The sequence below is a fragment of the Tyto alba genome, unplaced genomic scaffold (genome assembly GCF_018691265.1).
Source record: "Tyto alba isolate M040663 unplaced genomic scaffold, T.alba_DEE_v4.0 Super-Scaffold_26, whole genome shotgun sequence".
Taxonomy (NCBI): Eukaryota; Metazoa; Chordata; class Aves; order Strigiformes; family Tytonidae; genus Tyto; species Tyto alba.
This window is the reverse complement of record NW_024881300.1, coordinates 22,374,699-22,392,386: the sequence shown is the minus strand read 5'-3', so window position 1 is coordinate 22,392,386 and position 17,688 is coordinate 22,374,699. Positions and strand designations below refer to the sequence as shown.

Here is a 17,688-nt window from a genome sequence, read left to right as displayed (position 1 = left end):
GATTATTCCTCCTTCCTCCACAAAGCATTTCTCCCTCTCTCCAAATGTCACATTTGCACCTCCTGCCTCCCAGAAGCCCACCAGCGTCTTGTCCACACTGGAATCAGGACTGCAGCTTTCAGAGTCAGTTTTATGCACTGCAGCGTATTTCACAGCCACTCACCGGAGCTTCAGGCAGCACAGTGTTTTCGGGGTGAACTCACAGCTATATGTGACTCTGCCTGTTCCTAATGCCTCGCTGCCCAGTCCTAATACACTGCAACACAACAGGTAAGTGCTCAGTTGTTCAAACTTACTACTTAAGGGCCAACAGAAGAACGCAAATTGTTTGGGTGCAAGTTACTTGCATTTTTTCACTGAACTGCTGGAAGTAAAGAACAAACGGGACATATAACCAAGGGTGGTCTTACATGGTCCATCATTTGTTGAAGTCCCTGGCTGAACGGGCGCCGACCGATTCCAGCTGCACTCTCCAGGTCTGGGAAGGAGAGCTGCCCAATGCTGGGCACCATCCCGTACTGCTTCACCATGGAGTAGGCTATCTTGGTCACCTTCTTCAGGTCATCCTGGGCTCCTGAGCGGGACAGAGAGAGATGTGATGCTCGCCAGCTCTGAGCTGAGTGCAAGAGAAGCATGTCCTGCACAAACAGGCATTCCACTAGCTGAGAGGCCAGAGGACCCAGAGGAGCCCAGGGAGGTGAACACTCCACCTGCTGACAGACCTTTCTACACGTACTGCAGGACCCACGCACAACTGAGTGCATCTACTGGTAGTCAGCCACTGCCTGCTGTTAGTCCTTTTGGGTGTAACTAGTTGGAAACACGGCACAGGAAGCTCTAGGCCCTCCCACAAGCCACGAGTCTCACTGGGTAATTCCATCTGTGGCCTCAGGCTTTGGGACAAGTAAGACAACGCAGTGGCAACCAACAATGAGAGCTCCATGCGAGGCCAAGATCAAAACATCTAATTTGACATTTGCTCTTCCCAGCGTGGGGAACCTCTGTTTCTTGCTCAGAGCACCTTTGGACAGAGCAAGTGCAGAAATTCAGGCTCTCTCAGCACGACCTCCACCTGCCTGTGTCAGGGTCTGGCTCCTCACCTGTAGTGACTTTGTTAAAGGTGATGGCCTCGGACACTCTCCCCCCCAGCGCCATACACATCCTCTCCAGCAGCTGCTCCTTGGTGAAGAGGTACTGCTCCCTTGGAAGGATCTGAGCGAATCCGAGGGCTGCGTTTGTTCGAGGGGCTATGGAAACCTGCAACACAGAGCGGCTGCCTCAGGTCAGAGAACAAAAGAGCTTCCAACTACAGCAGCAGGGGGAGAGCAGGAAGTGGCCGGCATTCCCAGCGAAATTTGTTCAGAGTGATGGGGCAGGCTGACCTACAGAGACATGGCCAAGGACTGCAGTATGTTACCATTCCTGTACTGAAGGCTCTGCCTTCACGGGTACAGACATGCACTTTCTGCTCGCGAAATTAAAATGAAATTGTCCTTAACAGCAAGCCAGTGAAATCCTGAGATTCAGGAGTTGCTTTGGAGGGTATAAATAAGCTAAACAGACAGAGTACCTGGAGAAAGATACGATATCTTCAGAAAAATAAGAGCCATTTTCCCCCACCCAGTAAATGAGAGTAATTAACAACAGTTCCACTTATACAATAGGTCATTCAGAGTGAATTTGCTGCTGGTGGTGAGCCAGGGAACTGTCACCCTTGTCATTTCCACTCCCCACCTCCCCCCAGTGTCAAGGCGTTTGGAGGAGGAGATGTGCATGGGAGAGGACACACCCCAGGGTGCCAAAGAGAGGCCCTTCCCTATAGAGAGGAGCTTCAGGCAGACAAACAAACAAGAGTGCCAATCAGAAAAACACATCTCTTCCCATCAGCATGAGAGCAGTTCCTGCAATGGCAGCTTCGCTGGCTGCAACGTGCTGGCAAGCCATGGCAGGGAAAGAGATCACGCATGCACACAGCAACGCTTTGCACCTGGAGGAGGTGCCTGTTCGGAGCAGCAGCACCAGGAGACTCAGTTGCTCCAAACAGCTTTACAGTTGGCTTTTAACTGCAAGGCTTCTCCTGTAGCTGGTTCATCAGCTTTGCACCACCACTGTCATCAATGCAGCCTAACAATGGATGTCTCCACAGCATCCTTTAGGGATATGGTTTAGTGGTGGACTCAGCAGTGTTAACAGTTGGACTTGATGATCTTAAAGATATATGAATCATTCTATATTTGTCATTTATTTTGCTGCAGTATTCAGAGCTCCAAGCTCACGGAAGCCGGGGTAACGCAGCAGAATTCAACACAAGCACCACAAAACAATTAATGCATCTTGGACAGGGGAACCCCAAAGGACTCTCTTCCCACCCAGTGACGGGCTGCATTGCACAACAGTGGGTAGCAGAGTTACCTTCATCACAGCCTCGGTGTGCTCCAGCAGCCAGCCAACCAACGCGTGACCCGATTCATGAAACGCCACAACCTTCCTCTCTTCTGGTGACAAGATCTTACTTCTTTTGGCAGTGCCTACAGGAACACAGACGAGGATTTGATAAGATAGCTGGCGATAGGTGTAACCAGTAGGGCATAATCTTGTACAGCTAAGCGCACAAGGTAGCACAGCCTGTGGCTGAACAGCCAGAAAGCTTCATACTGCTTCATCCCCATTGAGGGAGAGGCAGTAAAAAGCCCTTCAATTACAAGCTGTGGAAGGTGCTCTCTGTCCCTGCCAGTACAAAGCAATCCATGCTTGGACTGCTTGAAAACACTGGCAGAAACCTCCCTCCCCACTCCTGCTTACAACAGACATCATCATTAGACAAATAATTTAACATTTGATTAGCACACAGTTCTAGAATGCAAAGCTCTGTTCCATTCCCAGCTCCGCCACAGGCACGTTACACTCTATCTCTGCCCTGGGACAGACCTGCAACAAGTCAGTCTAACATTTGGAAAAAAAGCCCCAACAAACCAAAACTCAAACGAGAGACTAGCTAGAATATCATACTGATTTTGCTGTACAGTCTTTCGGTCCCTTAGGCAGAACATGAGAGAAGCAAGATATTGCATTATATATAAGAGAGGTCCCAGCTGAGATTCTTGTGCTTTAGGAGTGTTCAAATCAGCAAAAGATCAAGAGTATATACAAAATACTTTCTCCAGACCCTGGAAACGTCTCCGATTACACATGGCATGCTCCATATGAGCTTATTCCCAGGCTCCTGAGAACTAGCAAATTAAGCCATAACTCACACTTAATACCTCCTCCAAAAAGGTGACTTTCGAAAGCACCTATTTTCCAATCCAACAGTCCGTAACGCAGAATAAGTCCAATTAGGATTAAAAAAAAACACCAAACCCAAAACCTGAATGGAAGTAAAACTTCTAGCACGCAGAAAATATGTTAACTACAGAATATACTGCATATCAAGTACTCATTATAGCTCTGCATGTTGAGTACAAAAAGGTACCAGTACTTTAAAGCCGTTGTTTCTGCACAGTGCCAGGAGCAGTAGGGGGTAGAACAGGCAGAGTCAAGAGCAGCATTATACCAAGCTTGCTTGATGTCTTGGAAAACAACATTCTATTAACATTAATTTTTAAACAAAGTCAAGAGCTTTATTAAACAAGAAAACAGCAAAATTAGTGTGGCAGATCTTGTAAAATTACTGCTCAGGGACCCCGGAAATCACTGTGCCCTGCAAGGCATGATAGTGATGGAATAGCAGATAAATTGGAACAGCCCTGATTTTCGTCAGTCGGACCCTTACCCTGCCTTCAGCAGTGTGTGCGCATGTGCCTGTATCTCTCTTTCTGCAGAAAGATGTATATATACACTATCTCTCTCTATATATACACACACACACACAGACTGAAATTCTGGAAGCATTCCTCTGTCAGCCCACCAAGGAGGGAGGGACTGTACTCTTCACAATAGCACACAGTGTGCTTACAAAGATTATTTCTTCTCCTACATAAAGTCATCTCCAGGCAGGAAAGTTCCCTGAAGGCCTGCACTTACCACATTTATGAGATAAACAACCCAGGAAACAACTCTGGTGCATCGTTGTTGGCCTTACACAGTGTACACAAACCCCACCAAGAACACAGGCTCCAATACATCTACAGACAACCCCTAAAAGCCTCTGTGCACTCAGCAGCTTTCCTCCCTCACTCCCGGGAGACCTGACTTACTGCTTTCTGTTCCCAAACTAACAACACAATGGGGACTACCACAGAGAGAAGTTCTTACTCCTCCCTTACAGCAACACAAAGCTTTAAGTCTGACAGGGCCTCTGGACTTGCAAAGTTCCCTTTTGATTCTGCACCGCTCTTATTAAAACCAGAAGCTTATAATGGAAAGCACAGTAGTATCTTCTTTCTTTCAAGAACAGCTTTTATAGCAACTGAAATGCCCTCTGGATTGTGAAACCCAGAACCATTCCTATTACATGGCAAGGGTACGTTTAATATAAGGGCCTGAAGGGTTGTTTGGGGTCTTTTAGACTTAATCTATAAAAAATGGCCAGGTCCTGCTAATATGGAAGAATCCGATTAAGCAACAAATAGACTTTATGGCTTCCTACACACCACAGAGTCTTAGTGAAGCAAGTCAGCTTGTCAGCAGTGAAACTGCTGAAGCCCGTGCCGTGCCCTGCAATGCCCCACCACAGTAATCCCAGATATCCCTTCTGGTACACATCCCTTGCGGCTTTAGTTGCTGTTTGCCTTGTCTTCCCAGCCTGGGGAACTAAGGCAAGGGTGGAATTCAGAAAGAAAAGCCAAGTGAATCCCTACAAGTATGGGAAAGTAAAGCACATCTTTGCTCCGGCTGACGAGGACTCCTGTGTTACAACTAGAATCGTCTCGCTGTCCCCTCCTGGGAGCTGCTGAGTCCAGTCTGGGCTTTGTGCAAGCGTGGCCACAGTCACCCAAAGCACTCCCAGGGTTTTGTTTTTAAGAGGCAGTTGAAACTGTCTGGAAATTTCTCAAAAATCTTCTCTTAAATGAGGAATTGCTTAGGCATTTTCTGATAAAGTAAATGCTCAGGACTAAATTCCAGGATCAGGAAATAACCGACCCAGTATAAACATCCTGTTCCACATGCTCTGCTAAGAAGAGCACAGAATGCCAGTCTGTTTGCCCAGGCTCACCCCCCCGTAACGACACTGCAGCCTGGAAGCAGCTGAGTGTCTGATTATGAAAACAACAGCTTGGCTGCAGGGCAGCTGAGACCGAAACCCACCAGATTCAAATCGCTCAGGTGAAGTCAAGAGTTCTGGGAACTCTTTTTCCCCTCCGTATAATATACTGCTACAGGGTAATCTCCAGAGGTTCCTCTGCTGGCAATCGCACAAGTGACAGGGAAAGGCCAACAGGATGTTCTCAGAGGGAGAACAGTACTCTACTGTCTTTCGGTTCATTCTGCCAAATTCATCAAAGCCTGGGCTTTGAGGCCAAAGAGAAAAATCTCTAGTTTCTTGCTGTTGAGGATGCGTAGCCTATTTGCTATTCATGTTTATGTAGCAGGTGTCCAGAGCAGCAAGGAAACACCCCAGTGATACTTCCACACGTTTTCTTCTAAAAAAAACCCAAACCAACAACAAACCAAACCTTTTTAAACTAAAAAAGCCATACAGATTTGAATTCCCCTCTTTCCTGTTTTGCTACTGGCTGTCTTCCCTGAGCTACAGGGTTCAGGCTGCCTGCAGATTCAGGCAGATAGATCCATTTGAGGTCTTGTTTGGAAAATTTTCTGTGACTGTGGCATCTAACACCTACCGGACAGAGGACAGTTAGGAACCATCTGTCTTCCTCGAATGTAACCCTCTCTCTCGAGCCTTCTCTCAAGAAGCGTGGGACAGACTAGTAAGACAACAACAGAAATGGCTGGATCGCTTACCTGCAATGACTCTTTCCACAGCATATTCGAAGTTGAAAGTATCGATGGATTTGTGACCTTCTCTAGCGGCATGAAGAGCAGCTTCATTACATATATTTGCTATGTCAGCTCCTGCAGACAAAAGTTTACAAGAATTACATTGGATTGGTTACGTAACAGAGATCTCAGAGGACAGAATAAGCAAGAACAAATCTGGAGAAGGACCTAAGGAAGTCAAACAGTGTGCACTTTTTTGATCGTGGGGAACAGAGAGCAAACCTAGTCCACGGTGTTTATGTTGGATTTGAACAATACAACGGCCTTGGCAATGAACGCTGCGTTGCCACACAGAGGACAGAGTTCAGCAATCAATTAACAGGCTAAAGCCAAGGCTGGCTCTCAGCAACAGGGGAGTGGCGTGGGCAGTCTGGGTTGGCATGTGCTGCCGTGCTGTTCATACAACCACCGCACAACCTCTGTGTGGAAGAGAAACAACATCTGTTCCGAGTTTGTGTGTGTGGGTGATGGTGGCGGGGGGCTGCTGAAAGAAGTCACGAAGAGGCACTGTGCTGGGGCCTATTAGAGGGGAAACCCAGAAAGGATATTCCAGGAAATCCACATAAACAGGAACTCTGGAGCCCCTTGCTCAGCACTGTTTCAAACTCCCAGGGACCTACCCTGGAAACAGGCTCAGTGCAGAGTTGTCCAATTTCTACTCTGACCGACAAAGTAATTGCTATTCATTCCTCTCATTGCTTTCCTGGTAACATATATCAACTTAAGAGTCTTCCCCCTGAAGCACAACATCTCATTCTCAACAACAGCTCGGACAGGAGCATGAGCAGTGGCTCCTCCCCATAGGAATTAGGAACCCAGGCATTACAGAAGTGTATTTTCCCCTACCCCCACAGCCTGCTAGTCCCAGAAATTTCAGAAGATTGAAAATAGCCATGAACAATTGCTCATCAGAGCTCACCAGGGAGCTGGTTAGGTTCCCACTATTTCCATAGAGATGGAGAAGGCTTGAAGAAAAAAAAGCCCTTTAGACCAAAATACCCTGTTAAATCTAAGCAACCCAGACGGTCCAGCTTGAACAGCGGAACCAGCATAGAAGGAGGCAAAGGAGTCCCCCAAGGGCACAGCATGTCATACCGCTGAAGCCCGGCGTCAGTTCAGCGAGGCGCTGCGAGTAGAAGCTGGCATCCTGGATCAGCTTGAGCCCCTTCAGGTGCTGCTCGAAGATCTCTCTTCTCTCCTGTAAAGAGCAGAGAACGGCTGAGCCCAGCCAGCCCTCGCAGCGTGGCAGCTTCCATGCCACCCATGGCAGGGAGCTGGGGAGGAGCAGACCTCTGGCAGCGGGGACGGGGACATTGCCACCAGAGGGCAGGGCTGTCCTTACGGAGCCGGAGTGCTCCAGGAGCCCCGATAAACACCCAGCTCTCAAATTCACAACAGATGTACCGAGGCTTACCGTGAGTCACTGCTTTCTCTCTCAGGGCCACTTTCCCCTCCTCACTTTCACTCTGATCTGTCTGAACTTCTCGCCTACCATAACAGCGCTCGCAGGAAGGAGCTCCCACTGCCTCTACCTGCTCCCTCCCACACCGCCAACTGAAAACCCCATCGACCAGCTACTTAGCCTGCGACCATTTCCCAGACAAAGGTGGGGGTGAGTTGGCGGCTGGCAAGTGGCCAAGGAGTGACTCATTCAGCTGGTCCAGGAGATCCTGATTAAAACAATGGGCTCAGTTGCCAGGGTTTTTCCCTTTCCTCCTTCAGGGCAGCTGCAGAGTTCATATTTCTGGTGCCAGATCCTATCAGGCATTTAAGGTATTTAAACTGAAAACTCTGAGGACAAGAGTAAAGCACAGATGGGAGAAGAAGAGCCTGTGCTGGCAGAGCAGACAGATCTTTACTGCAGCTGAGCCTATTCCCAAAACTCTGCTACAAATGTCAACACAGCAGACATGGAAGACTCCGAGTAAATGGATTTAAAAAGCACTCAGAAGGAGAAAGTCACTTAACAGGCTGCCTAAAGGAAAATGAGGAGCCTTACAAGGATAGTGAGGACAATAAACCTACAGAACAAATGGTGCTCAAGGCACAGGACAATTTAAGCTCTCCCACAAGCCAACTTGCCAGTTAGGTGGTTCCCAATTTCCTGGAGAGGACACAAACGTAGTTCTGCATCTGTATGGCAAAGAGAACCTCACAGAAGGATTCACTGCCAAAGTTCCTACCAGAGCAGAGACACTTAAAAACAGTGAGTTGTCACTTGAGAGAAACAAGCAACTGCGTTAGCATGTCAAACGCTTGATTTAGAGCACGTGAGAATAAAGACAAACAGAAGCTCACCTCCTCCATATTCTCCAAGCTCAGCCTTTGCCAGGCCAGCGAATCACCAGCAAGGACTGGGTCACCTTAGTCATTAGCATTATGGTAAGGACAGGGCAGTAGGTGGATTATACCTGGAGTGTTGGAAGATCAATAAAGATGTGCCTGTCAAGCCTCCCAGGTCTCATCAAAGCATTATCCAAGACATCAGCACGGTTGGTGGAAGCCAGCACTATGACATGGTCTGTGGTCCCCATCCCTGTAGAAAACCAAGCAAAAACAAAGGTGAAGGTTTTCCCTGTCGCAGATGCTGCACTGGAAGAATACAAAGGGACGGGGCAGGGCAGGATGCAGAGAACATCTTACACAGCTTTATCACAAAGCCAGAGGGTGTTCACAGCATCCTTTGGGGCAGCTGAGGCTGAGAAAGCGTCCTCTTCAGCTAGGAGCACAAGACAGGAAGGAACCTTGCAAGTCACCCAGGCCAGTCTCTGGTCATCACGGATACTCTGAAATTCCCTTTCACTCATTCAGTAAGCCTTAGCTTAAAACTTTTTTTCCCCCACTTCCTGTTGCCACATTTGGAAATTGCTCCAACTAGAAACCCAGACAGAATCTCTCTATTCTGAGGAATTAGGAGATGCCTTCCCACCCCCAGGCTTAAGTCAATTCCTACCCCTTTAGCTCCAGGTTGTACAAACAATGTTTGCTAGATGAAACAGCCCTTCTCTCCCAAATATTTCTGTGGAAAGCCCTTTCAGCTCTCATTTGCTTTTAGCCTTCAGTCACAGATAGGCCACCAGGATCCCTGGGGAAGGGACAGCCTTTCTTCTGACCAACTCAGATTAATGCAGAGAGAGAAGACATAGCCTCGCCACCCAGCAAGGGGCACATTACAGCACGATTTGATCTTTCTCTTCTCACTCCTCTTTTATCACTCAGAAGGCACCCAGACATCCTGCAGACCAGTGCAAAGACCAATCCTGCAGAACTTACACCACGGACACATAGGCAGACACAAACCGCAACCAGCTTTGCAGTGATGATTAGCATAGACTCGCTCAAGCCACAGTCAGAGAAGGTTTTGTCTCCGGGTCTTGAAGATGAAGGGAGCATCAGGATTTACAGGCTTTATGAGAGCAGCCTGCGGTACGGAGGCATCAAAGGCAGGCAGGGCTTCCTGGGGAAGCCAGAGCACTAGCAGCTGGAGGAGGGCAGAAAGGGGCAGGCGGCTGCGCTGCTTGGGTGGGGAGCCAGAGATCCTGTTGAATCACTGAACCACGCTGCTTATTTATTACATTCCACCAGGTGCCCACAGGCCCCTGGGTATGAGTCACCTGCCTACAGCAGATTCAACAGCCCTGGCATACAGCAGCCTTCCCAGGGAAAGGACGCGCTAGTCCCATGTGCTTCCTTCGCTGCCAAGTCACACGCTGCAGAGAGGCAGCTTTATGCACGTAAGCTGGGCAAATTTCAGCTCTCTCCAGCTCCACCAGAAGAGCTGCCAAATGTGTCAGTGTACAAGAGCTCAGCAGAGAGATTAAGGTTACAGGTAAGTCAGAGGACTGGCTCTGTCAACTTGTGCTATAGCAAGCCTCAGTTCCTCCTCCCTGCAGGATGCTGTCTAAATAAGCTCCTGGAGAGGATGAAGCCAGCCATTCTTCAGGCGTGTACTACACTGCACTTTGGAGTGAGATAAATAAGCAGAGAGACTGGCAGGCACTTGGGGGATAGCAAGCTTCATTCGCACGGCAGGATTAGATGGTACAGTACATTATCTGCTTTGCAGCTGGGAAGACTCTCTTAAAATAAGTCTGGCTATTAGAACAAATATAAAAAAAAAACCCAACCCAAACCACAAAACAGAACCAGGGAGTGCATCCTTCTCACATCAGCTTCTGCCCCACTTGCTCTCAAGCCTGTATCCCAGTGGTGAGAAACACTGCTCCAAGAAAAGTAAAACTGCAGCCTCCGATTCATATTACTATTCCCAGTGCAACATCACCTGGCATGTCACAGGCTTTGGCTTCCACAGGCAAGGATCAGCCTAAGGAACAGTCTACAAAAACAACACGTCAGTCACATCAACAAATGAAAAACAGCTCTGAAAATTTAGCCTGAAGAGAGACTTCATAGCTACAATGTTTACAAATGAAGCCACTTCAAAAAGGAAAGGGAAAAAAGGGTCCACTCGAACAGGCAAGTGCTCTGCTCCTCACTGACACAGCACATTAATTTGATGGGCATCTCATCTGCATTATTACACTGTGCAATTCTCTAGCCATTTGTTCAAAAGCCTTTTGGACATCATCTGCGAACAGTATCATTGAAACGGGGCCACCTTTGTGCGGGGCCAGAGACTTGCACACAGCACAGATCAGGGGAGAGGTCTTGTCCGAGGGCTTCAGGTGAAAAGCCGCCGCCAAAAGAAGATGCCCTGCATTTTCATTCACAAAACACAGAGCAGCCCAGGACTGTCAAGCTCCTCTCGAATGCATTCAGAACAGAAGAGATATTTGGGTCACATTCCCCTTCCACTTGTTTGCGGTTTGTGAGGCATGATTTACTATTCAAACCAGGCACCTGTTTTGACAAAGACTGGAGTACACGTGTTACTCTGGTTTTAAAAACAGCCTTTGTACATAAAGGCTCTCTCCAGTCCCTCCCCTTCTCCCACCAGACTCCCAGTGCTTCCAGAACATGAAGAAAGCTGTCAGAGTGAAGGAAACCAAGGTCACTTGTAGGAAGAGCATTACAATTACTCTAAAATCTGTGTACCAGAATTACTGAGTATCAAAGTGCACATTCACCGCATACGTCTTGGCATAATGGCTTTTTTCTTGGTGTCCTCATCCTTCCTCCAGCCTGCAGAACAGGTTCCATATAGCTCTGACCCTCCTTTTCTTTCTCTACCTTACTTCTGAATAATCTCATTCGAACACACAAATTCACCAATCACCGCTGGTGACTCACAGATCTACTTTTGTGCACGATTTTTTTTTTCAAATTAATAACTAACTCTGTTCTATGGTGTTGCCTTGCAGAACTTCAACCATCAATTTAAGCTAAAGACAGCTTAAACAGAGCTCTCAACCTTCCATTTCAAGGCTTCCTCGTTACAAACACACACCACTCCTCCGCTTGTGCTTGGGTAGAACTGTTAACCTCCTAAAAAGCCTTATTCACTGTCCCGAAAACTATTTTGCCGTGATGCACATAACACTTCAGTGTTCCTTTAGGTAACATGCTCAGTTAGATAACATTTCAGTAGCATGTGCCAAGAGCACTGCTGATGAGTACAAGCCAACAGCAAGTCCATGTTTCTTGTACTAGCCTGGCAGTCCTTGCCAGCTGTCTCCCATTTGACACTGTAAACTCCTTGGGCTATTTTTTTAGTGTGTTTGATAAAGCACTTAGCAAAATGAGGGACTTAGTACATGATCTGTATGAGACATGAATAAATAATGAGACAATATAAATTTAAAAATAAACTAGGTAGCACACAGCAAACAAGGGGCTATTAAAGTACATATTGAGGATAATATTTACCTTCTAAACTCACTTTCCAATAGAGTTGTACCCTAATTTCTGAATTGAGCCTCACCAAAAAAACACTCTAGAAACCATGCCCAATTTGTACAGACTGGAGGAAATCAGACATTTTGATTTTTAGTATAGAGATGTGGACTGTACTGACTACATATTCCTGAACAGACAGGTGCACCTCCATTTAGTTCAGTGTTAACTGGTTGCCAGCTCACTCTACAAATGTCAGGAGAAAAAAACCCAACCAAGACAGGATTGCTGTTCTTTGTGTTACTCCTGGCCTTTTCTGTCGAGACTATATACTACACAGATACAGCTGTAAACAGTTATATTCACTCCAAGTATATTTATGTGCTTGGCCAAGTTACTTAAGATAGTGCATGTGCAAAGTCCCAGGGAATTGCATACACATATTTAAGGTGATTTCTGATATCTACAGAGCACTGTGTGTTTTAAGCACGTTCCTCTTATAACCAGATTCCTGTCTGGTTGTTTAGGACCTACTTAAACCTCATTCCTCTCCTCCAAAAACTTCATGGCACCTGTGCTGCAGCAGAGAGAGGCCTGGAGGTTCTCAGTACAGCAGGACCACTCTACCCTGTCTGTACCACGGCTGTGCTCCTGCTTACAATTTCTCCTCCTGCAGCAAGGGCAGAGATCCAGAATTACAGATCATCTTGCGTGCAGTATGGAGGAACATCTACCCTCTGCTGAAAGCATCTTTACAAGTCCCAGCTTCTCTCCTTGAAAAGGGAAGGTTGACTCCAGAGCAACCTCCAGAAGGCAGCCTTGCTGCTGAACTATAGGATGTGCTCTACTTTAGCAGGGCTGCATCCCTATTTCATTGCAAACATTCAGTAAAAAAAGCAAGCAGTTTTAATCCCTTTAACAAGGGCCTAAATCCCACCTGGAGAATGGGGGGGTGCTTTTAGCCCAGGACAGCTTTTAATTTTTCATATAAAGAGTGTGATGAGAAAACAAGTGTCACAGTCCAGGGAAAAGGCAGCTCTGTCCCACAAAACAACAGACTGATATCAACACTCCCTGATGGGCAGGTAGGTAGTTATTGCTTACCCTGCTCTGCAATAATAAGATTTAGAAACAGAAACACTGCAAGTTGGGTAGGTGCTGCAGGCTCTGACTGAGTTATGACTAACAATAGCCAAAGGATCATTCTTTTTGGCACTTGTGTGAAAGTGTCTGAGAAAAGGGCCAATTCCAGATACAGTACATCCAGAAACCATCCAGAAGTGTGGCATCAAACCAGGACTTGTTTGCAAAGCTTACCCCTCAGTTTAGATTGGGATCCTGTAGTCAAGCAGACAATGTGAAAATAAGTCAAAAGGTCGGGAGGATTGATATATTACATTGCTTATGTCCCTCTGGGACAACTAAACTTTAAACCTTAACAGGCTTTGAACCACTACCTGTCTTAGACTGAATACAGCAAGTATCCAACAATATTTAATGGCCAGCTGGACCAAAATGTTACCCTCTACAGACAGCAGTGCCCTTGCTGCCAATTCATTTTATTTTGGTTTCCCAGTACTGTAAATAATTCTTCTCCAATTGCCAGTAGGAAAACATTCTCCCAAACTGAAGCCATTTACTACAGTAAGAGTCTTTGGGGTTGCTGCCCTCTGCCAGCCATGATCTCTAATGCACATTTTCTGTTGATTTTATTAGCAGGTGGACGCTCACATGGCTGTTGGTACATATTCACTCTGGATGTGACACTACCATCTCTTCTAACTCAGGGTCTTCAGTAGAGTCACAAGACCAGTTGGTCCAGGGATTTATAATTTTCTAGACTTAGCCCCGAACCCTTAAACACCTATATAAATGAGCAACCTAGTCACAGCACCTACTCAGAGATCTGTCCCGAGCCCAGTTACTTCCTTAGGCACCATCAGTTCTGGAGTAGTCCAGTCTAACTAAGGGACAGATGGAGAGACATGCTACAGTACTTTCAGAAACAGGGACTAGTGATGGGGTACATAGGTTCAGACTGGTGCTTGAGGAGATTCCTAAGGGCTCTGCAGGAAACCTTGGCTCAGCGTGAGGCAAGTACTGGGCACACAACTTCTACAAACCCAGCGTTGAACACCAGCTGCTGGCGAAGGGGAGAAATGACAGAGGAAGGACCCACTTCAAGTGAGTGATACGACAACTCCGAAAGCAGAGCAAGGCCAGCCAGGGTTACACTGGCATCCACACAGGAAAAAAACATCCTGACTTTCAGGGCCACAGCCCCTTCACTAAGCAGCAGTCTGAAACACAGTTGTCACTCGCTGTACAGATTGTTTTTTAGCAAAGATATGACCAAGCTGAAGTTCTGGGCTTAGTCCTGAACAAGCTGCCAAGTGCAAGCTAGCCTTGTCCCAGGGAAGAGGGGAATGAGATTTGTTTCAATGCAATGGCAATTCCTTCAGCAAGAAGGGAACGCTAAAGAGACACGGCAAGTTCAAGAAGGAAAAATATGTACAGGCCAACAGCTTGAATCTCTAAGGTGATGAGGGCCCAACTGCTGAGAGGCAGAGAGAAATACCGACCATCCATTTCCACCAGCAGCTGGTTTAAGGTCTGCTCCTCCTCAGCATTGGCAAAACCAGATATATTGGTTGAGCGCTTCTTGCCCACAGCATCAATTTCGTCGATGTACACGATGCAGGGTGCGCGAGCCTGGGCTTCTCTGAAGAGGCTCCGAACTCGGGCAGCTCCAAGACCTGTAAGGGAAGGGAAGAAGAAACAAGTCTCATGGCTAAAATTGTTCGTACGGCGGAGAATAGGATTACTAGCCCCCAACAAGACTCCTGACACTGGGCAAACCCTCAGTATATGACAGTCCCTCTCTCAACACTTCCAGCACAAAGAAATAGCCACAGAACTCCTATGTTCAGTCCTTAGGCACAGCTCCTCCTGTTGCGTGCTGGCTTTTAACTGAGCTCCCAAAACTGCAGGGATGTTTACAGCTGCTGTAAGGGGAGCTCTGCTCCCAGCTCCTAACATGAACTCCTGCTCCTTCCACAGGTCAGAGGCCGAAATATTCAGCATGTTCCTGCACACTGAACCTTGTGAGGTCTCCAGAGATCTAGGAAGGAAGGAAGAAAAGGAGGAAGATGGAAATCCCAAGGCACAAAGAGGCCATATTTTCCATATCAGCAGGGAACAGCAGAAAACCCATTTGCATTCCTATATAAGGAAGGAAGCCCCAGTCCGTGGCTTTAATAATAAGTGCAGGGAAGTCAGAGGTGATGCTTTCAGGTGAAGAACCTTGGCTGCACCTTGTCAGAAAGAAACAACTAGCAATTCGGAGGCCATGCATTTTAGGTACTACATAATTAAGTACTCTCTACCATTGAAAACCTTTTATATTTTTGTTAGAAATATCCAACTCATCCTCCCCTTGCAAAGACAGGCTAAAACTCTGTCCTGTGCAGGAGGCCCAGCAAGCACCCTCCAGCTCCACAGCAGACCAAGTAACGTCCACACCCTTCCTCCCAAGACGCTTACCTCCTATCACCTCCACAAACTCAGAGCCTGCCATGGCCAAAAACGGCACTTGCGCTTCTGTGGCCACGGCCTTCGCCAGCAATGTCTTTCCACAGCCTGGTGGTCCAAGTAACAGGGCACCCTTGGGCACTTTAGCCCCGAGCTGAAGGTAGCGATCGGGATTCTGCAAAAACGATACAGCTCTGTCAGGTCCGCAGCTCACATGAAGCATCTGCACAAGAACACAGCCTCCCAGAGCTTCCCGATACTGTTTTCGGCCTGAGCAAATCTTGAGCTGCTAATGGGAGCAGCTACATCTGCATTCCTGTTATGGAATTGGAAATGTGGAGATTGAGTCATGCCGACCACAGTATAAAAAGCTGTCAGCTTATTTAAACAGAGGTTGCTGAGTGCCATGAAGGATGAAGAGAACATACCCTCCTCCCCAGGTCAGCCACCTACCCCAGAAGATGGGTAGCAAGCACTTCATTTCTTCTACTTCTATATACCTTTAAATAGTCCACAAATTCTTTGACTTCCATTTTCGCCTCATGCATTCCTGCTACATCCTTGAAGCCAATCCCTTTTCCAGATTTCCCATCCACAATGGTGAAACGAGCCATTTTCAACTGGTTCTGTGGAAGGTAGCACAAGTACTGAAGACATGCTCTGACTCTGGACAAGGCAACAGTCTGGAAAGGCTGTCTGCTATACTTCGGGGGACAGCACAGCACAGGTGTAAGCTGCCCCTAACAAGCAACACTAAAATGCCCACCAACACATTGGTGTTTTACTGACTTTTGCTTTGGAAACACTTCACAGCTAGGTTGTTGACTGAAACTTTATTTATCCACATGTTGTTCGGAATAGACAGAATCAACCTGCAGTAATAGTTCCACCACAGTCCAGCTCAAACTCCATGTCAACCAGGCAGGGATATTTCTTGAAAGTGTGCAGAATGCACAAAACCGTATTTGGGATCTCTCCGATTTCTAAATGCTCTGATCCTTAATACACACGGGATAGGTGTAGTTTGGAGGAATATGTATTGATGATAAATAATTAACAATAGTGTCTCCTAAATGCATGTTAACAGACACTTCACAGCATTGTCCGATGCTGCCACTGGTTTCTACTGCAACACGACCCAGGACAGAACTATAGGTTCTCAAATTTAACAGACACCACATCTCAGTCTCCTGGTATGTGTTAAGCCACAGTGACAGTCGAAACAAGGATTTAGTTAAATGCCCTACTTGTAACTGCTTGTTATGTTTTACTGAAAACAGCTACTGGGAATTTATTTTTTTCTTTGAGAAGAGCTTTTCAGGCCTTAGAAACATCAGCTTATCCAAACGAAGAGTTAAATGTGCAGGGCCTGTCTGTCCCCACTTAGGCAAGGACAGAATCTAATCCTCAAGGCCCTCATTACTCAACAATTCTTTCAAATATTCTTCTCCCCTGAGCAGCTGCATCCCTTTATACAAAGAGAATCCCAAAGCCAGAAGAGAACTGCAGAGGAGACTGAGTGGGAAACCTAACAAGGGACTGAATTCACCACATTTTCATCCCCAAATCCCTGCGGTCAATGGCAGTGCACCCCAGGCTGATTTCTACAGAGTTTTGTCAGCTGATCCAGGCAAGGGTAGAAGAAGGGAGGAGGAGATTTGACTGATGTTGCAAGTGAGGCATGTGGCATGAGCGGAACAGGCCAACACATAATGAAATCCAGAATCTGAACATATTTTATAAATTGAGAACTCATTTTGCAGAAAGCAGCAATTCCTGCTTCTGGCTGTATGGGAGGCATATTGGCAGGACCCAGTGAAAAACACCATCTGCAGCTGCAACTCATTAACAAGCTTTGAAAATAGCAGAGCAAACTGGACTGCAAACTCACTGAGCTCAGCCCTTCCTGCCATGGGGGAAAGAAAGGGCCTCAGCTAAGGCCAGTTACTGTACAGTCTAGTCAGATGATCGGGACAGGAAAAGATGCAAGATGTGTCAAGGCTGGAGAGTCTTTGGCACGAGTTAGTTCTCATTCTGCATCGACTTTGCTGGGGAAAGGGGAGGAAATTAGGCCAGCAGAAGACAAGACTACCCACAGGCTGCAAAACAACATCAAGATCCAGGATACTCACAAAAGCGTTGAATCCTCCTACCCGGCTTGCAACCCTAATAAGGCGGAAGATGCTCCACAACATGGACACAGCCACAAGTGTCACTATCAGGGAAATGACATCACTAAAAGGACAAAAGCAAGACAGGTACAAACTGAAGTGTTTGGCCACAACTTGGTAAACATTACTCAACATAGCTATTTTCAGTATTTTAAAGGTCCTGACATTTAGGCTACAAGTGCAGCAATGAGCAGACATTACTAAGAAAACAGAACTTTTACAAGTTTTTATATATATATATATATGAAACAAA

General features: G+C 46.8%; 1 protein-coding gene across 2 annotated transcripts in view; it reads right to left on the bottom strand.

Annotated features, from left to right (window-relative positions):
- The window catches only part of LOC104362983 (SPG7 matrix AAA peptidase subunit, paraplegin), a 32,713-nt gene that overhangs the window by 3,249 nt on the left and 11,776 nt on the right, over positions 1 to 17,688 (bottom strand). For both annotated transcript variants that reach the window (XM_042797630.1, XM_042797631.1), the window contains exons 6-15: positions 17,397 to 17,499; positions 15,765 to 15,890; positions 15,277 to 15,439; positions 14,316 to 14,489; positions 8,352 to 8,476; positions 7,036 to 7,138; positions 5,905 to 6,015; positions 2,413 to 2,528; positions 1,101 to 1,257; positions 411 to 574 (exon numbers count right to left, since the gene is read on the bottom strand). In XM_042797630.1, coding sequence (XP_042653564.1) covers positions 411 to 574; positions 1,101 to 1,257; positions 2,413 to 2,528; positions 5,905 to 6,015; positions 7,036 to 7,138; positions 8,352 to 8,476; positions 14,316 to 14,489; positions 15,277 to 15,439; positions 15,765 to 15,890; positions 17,397 to 17,499 — 1,342 coding nt within the window. The remainder of the gene's footprint in view (positions 1 to 410; positions 575 to 1,100; positions 1,258 to 2,412; positions 2,529 to 5,904; positions 6,016 to 7,035; positions 7,139 to 8,351; positions 8,477 to 14,315; positions 14,490 to 15,276; positions 15,440 to 15,764; positions 15,891 to 17,396; positions 17,500 to 17,688) is intronic.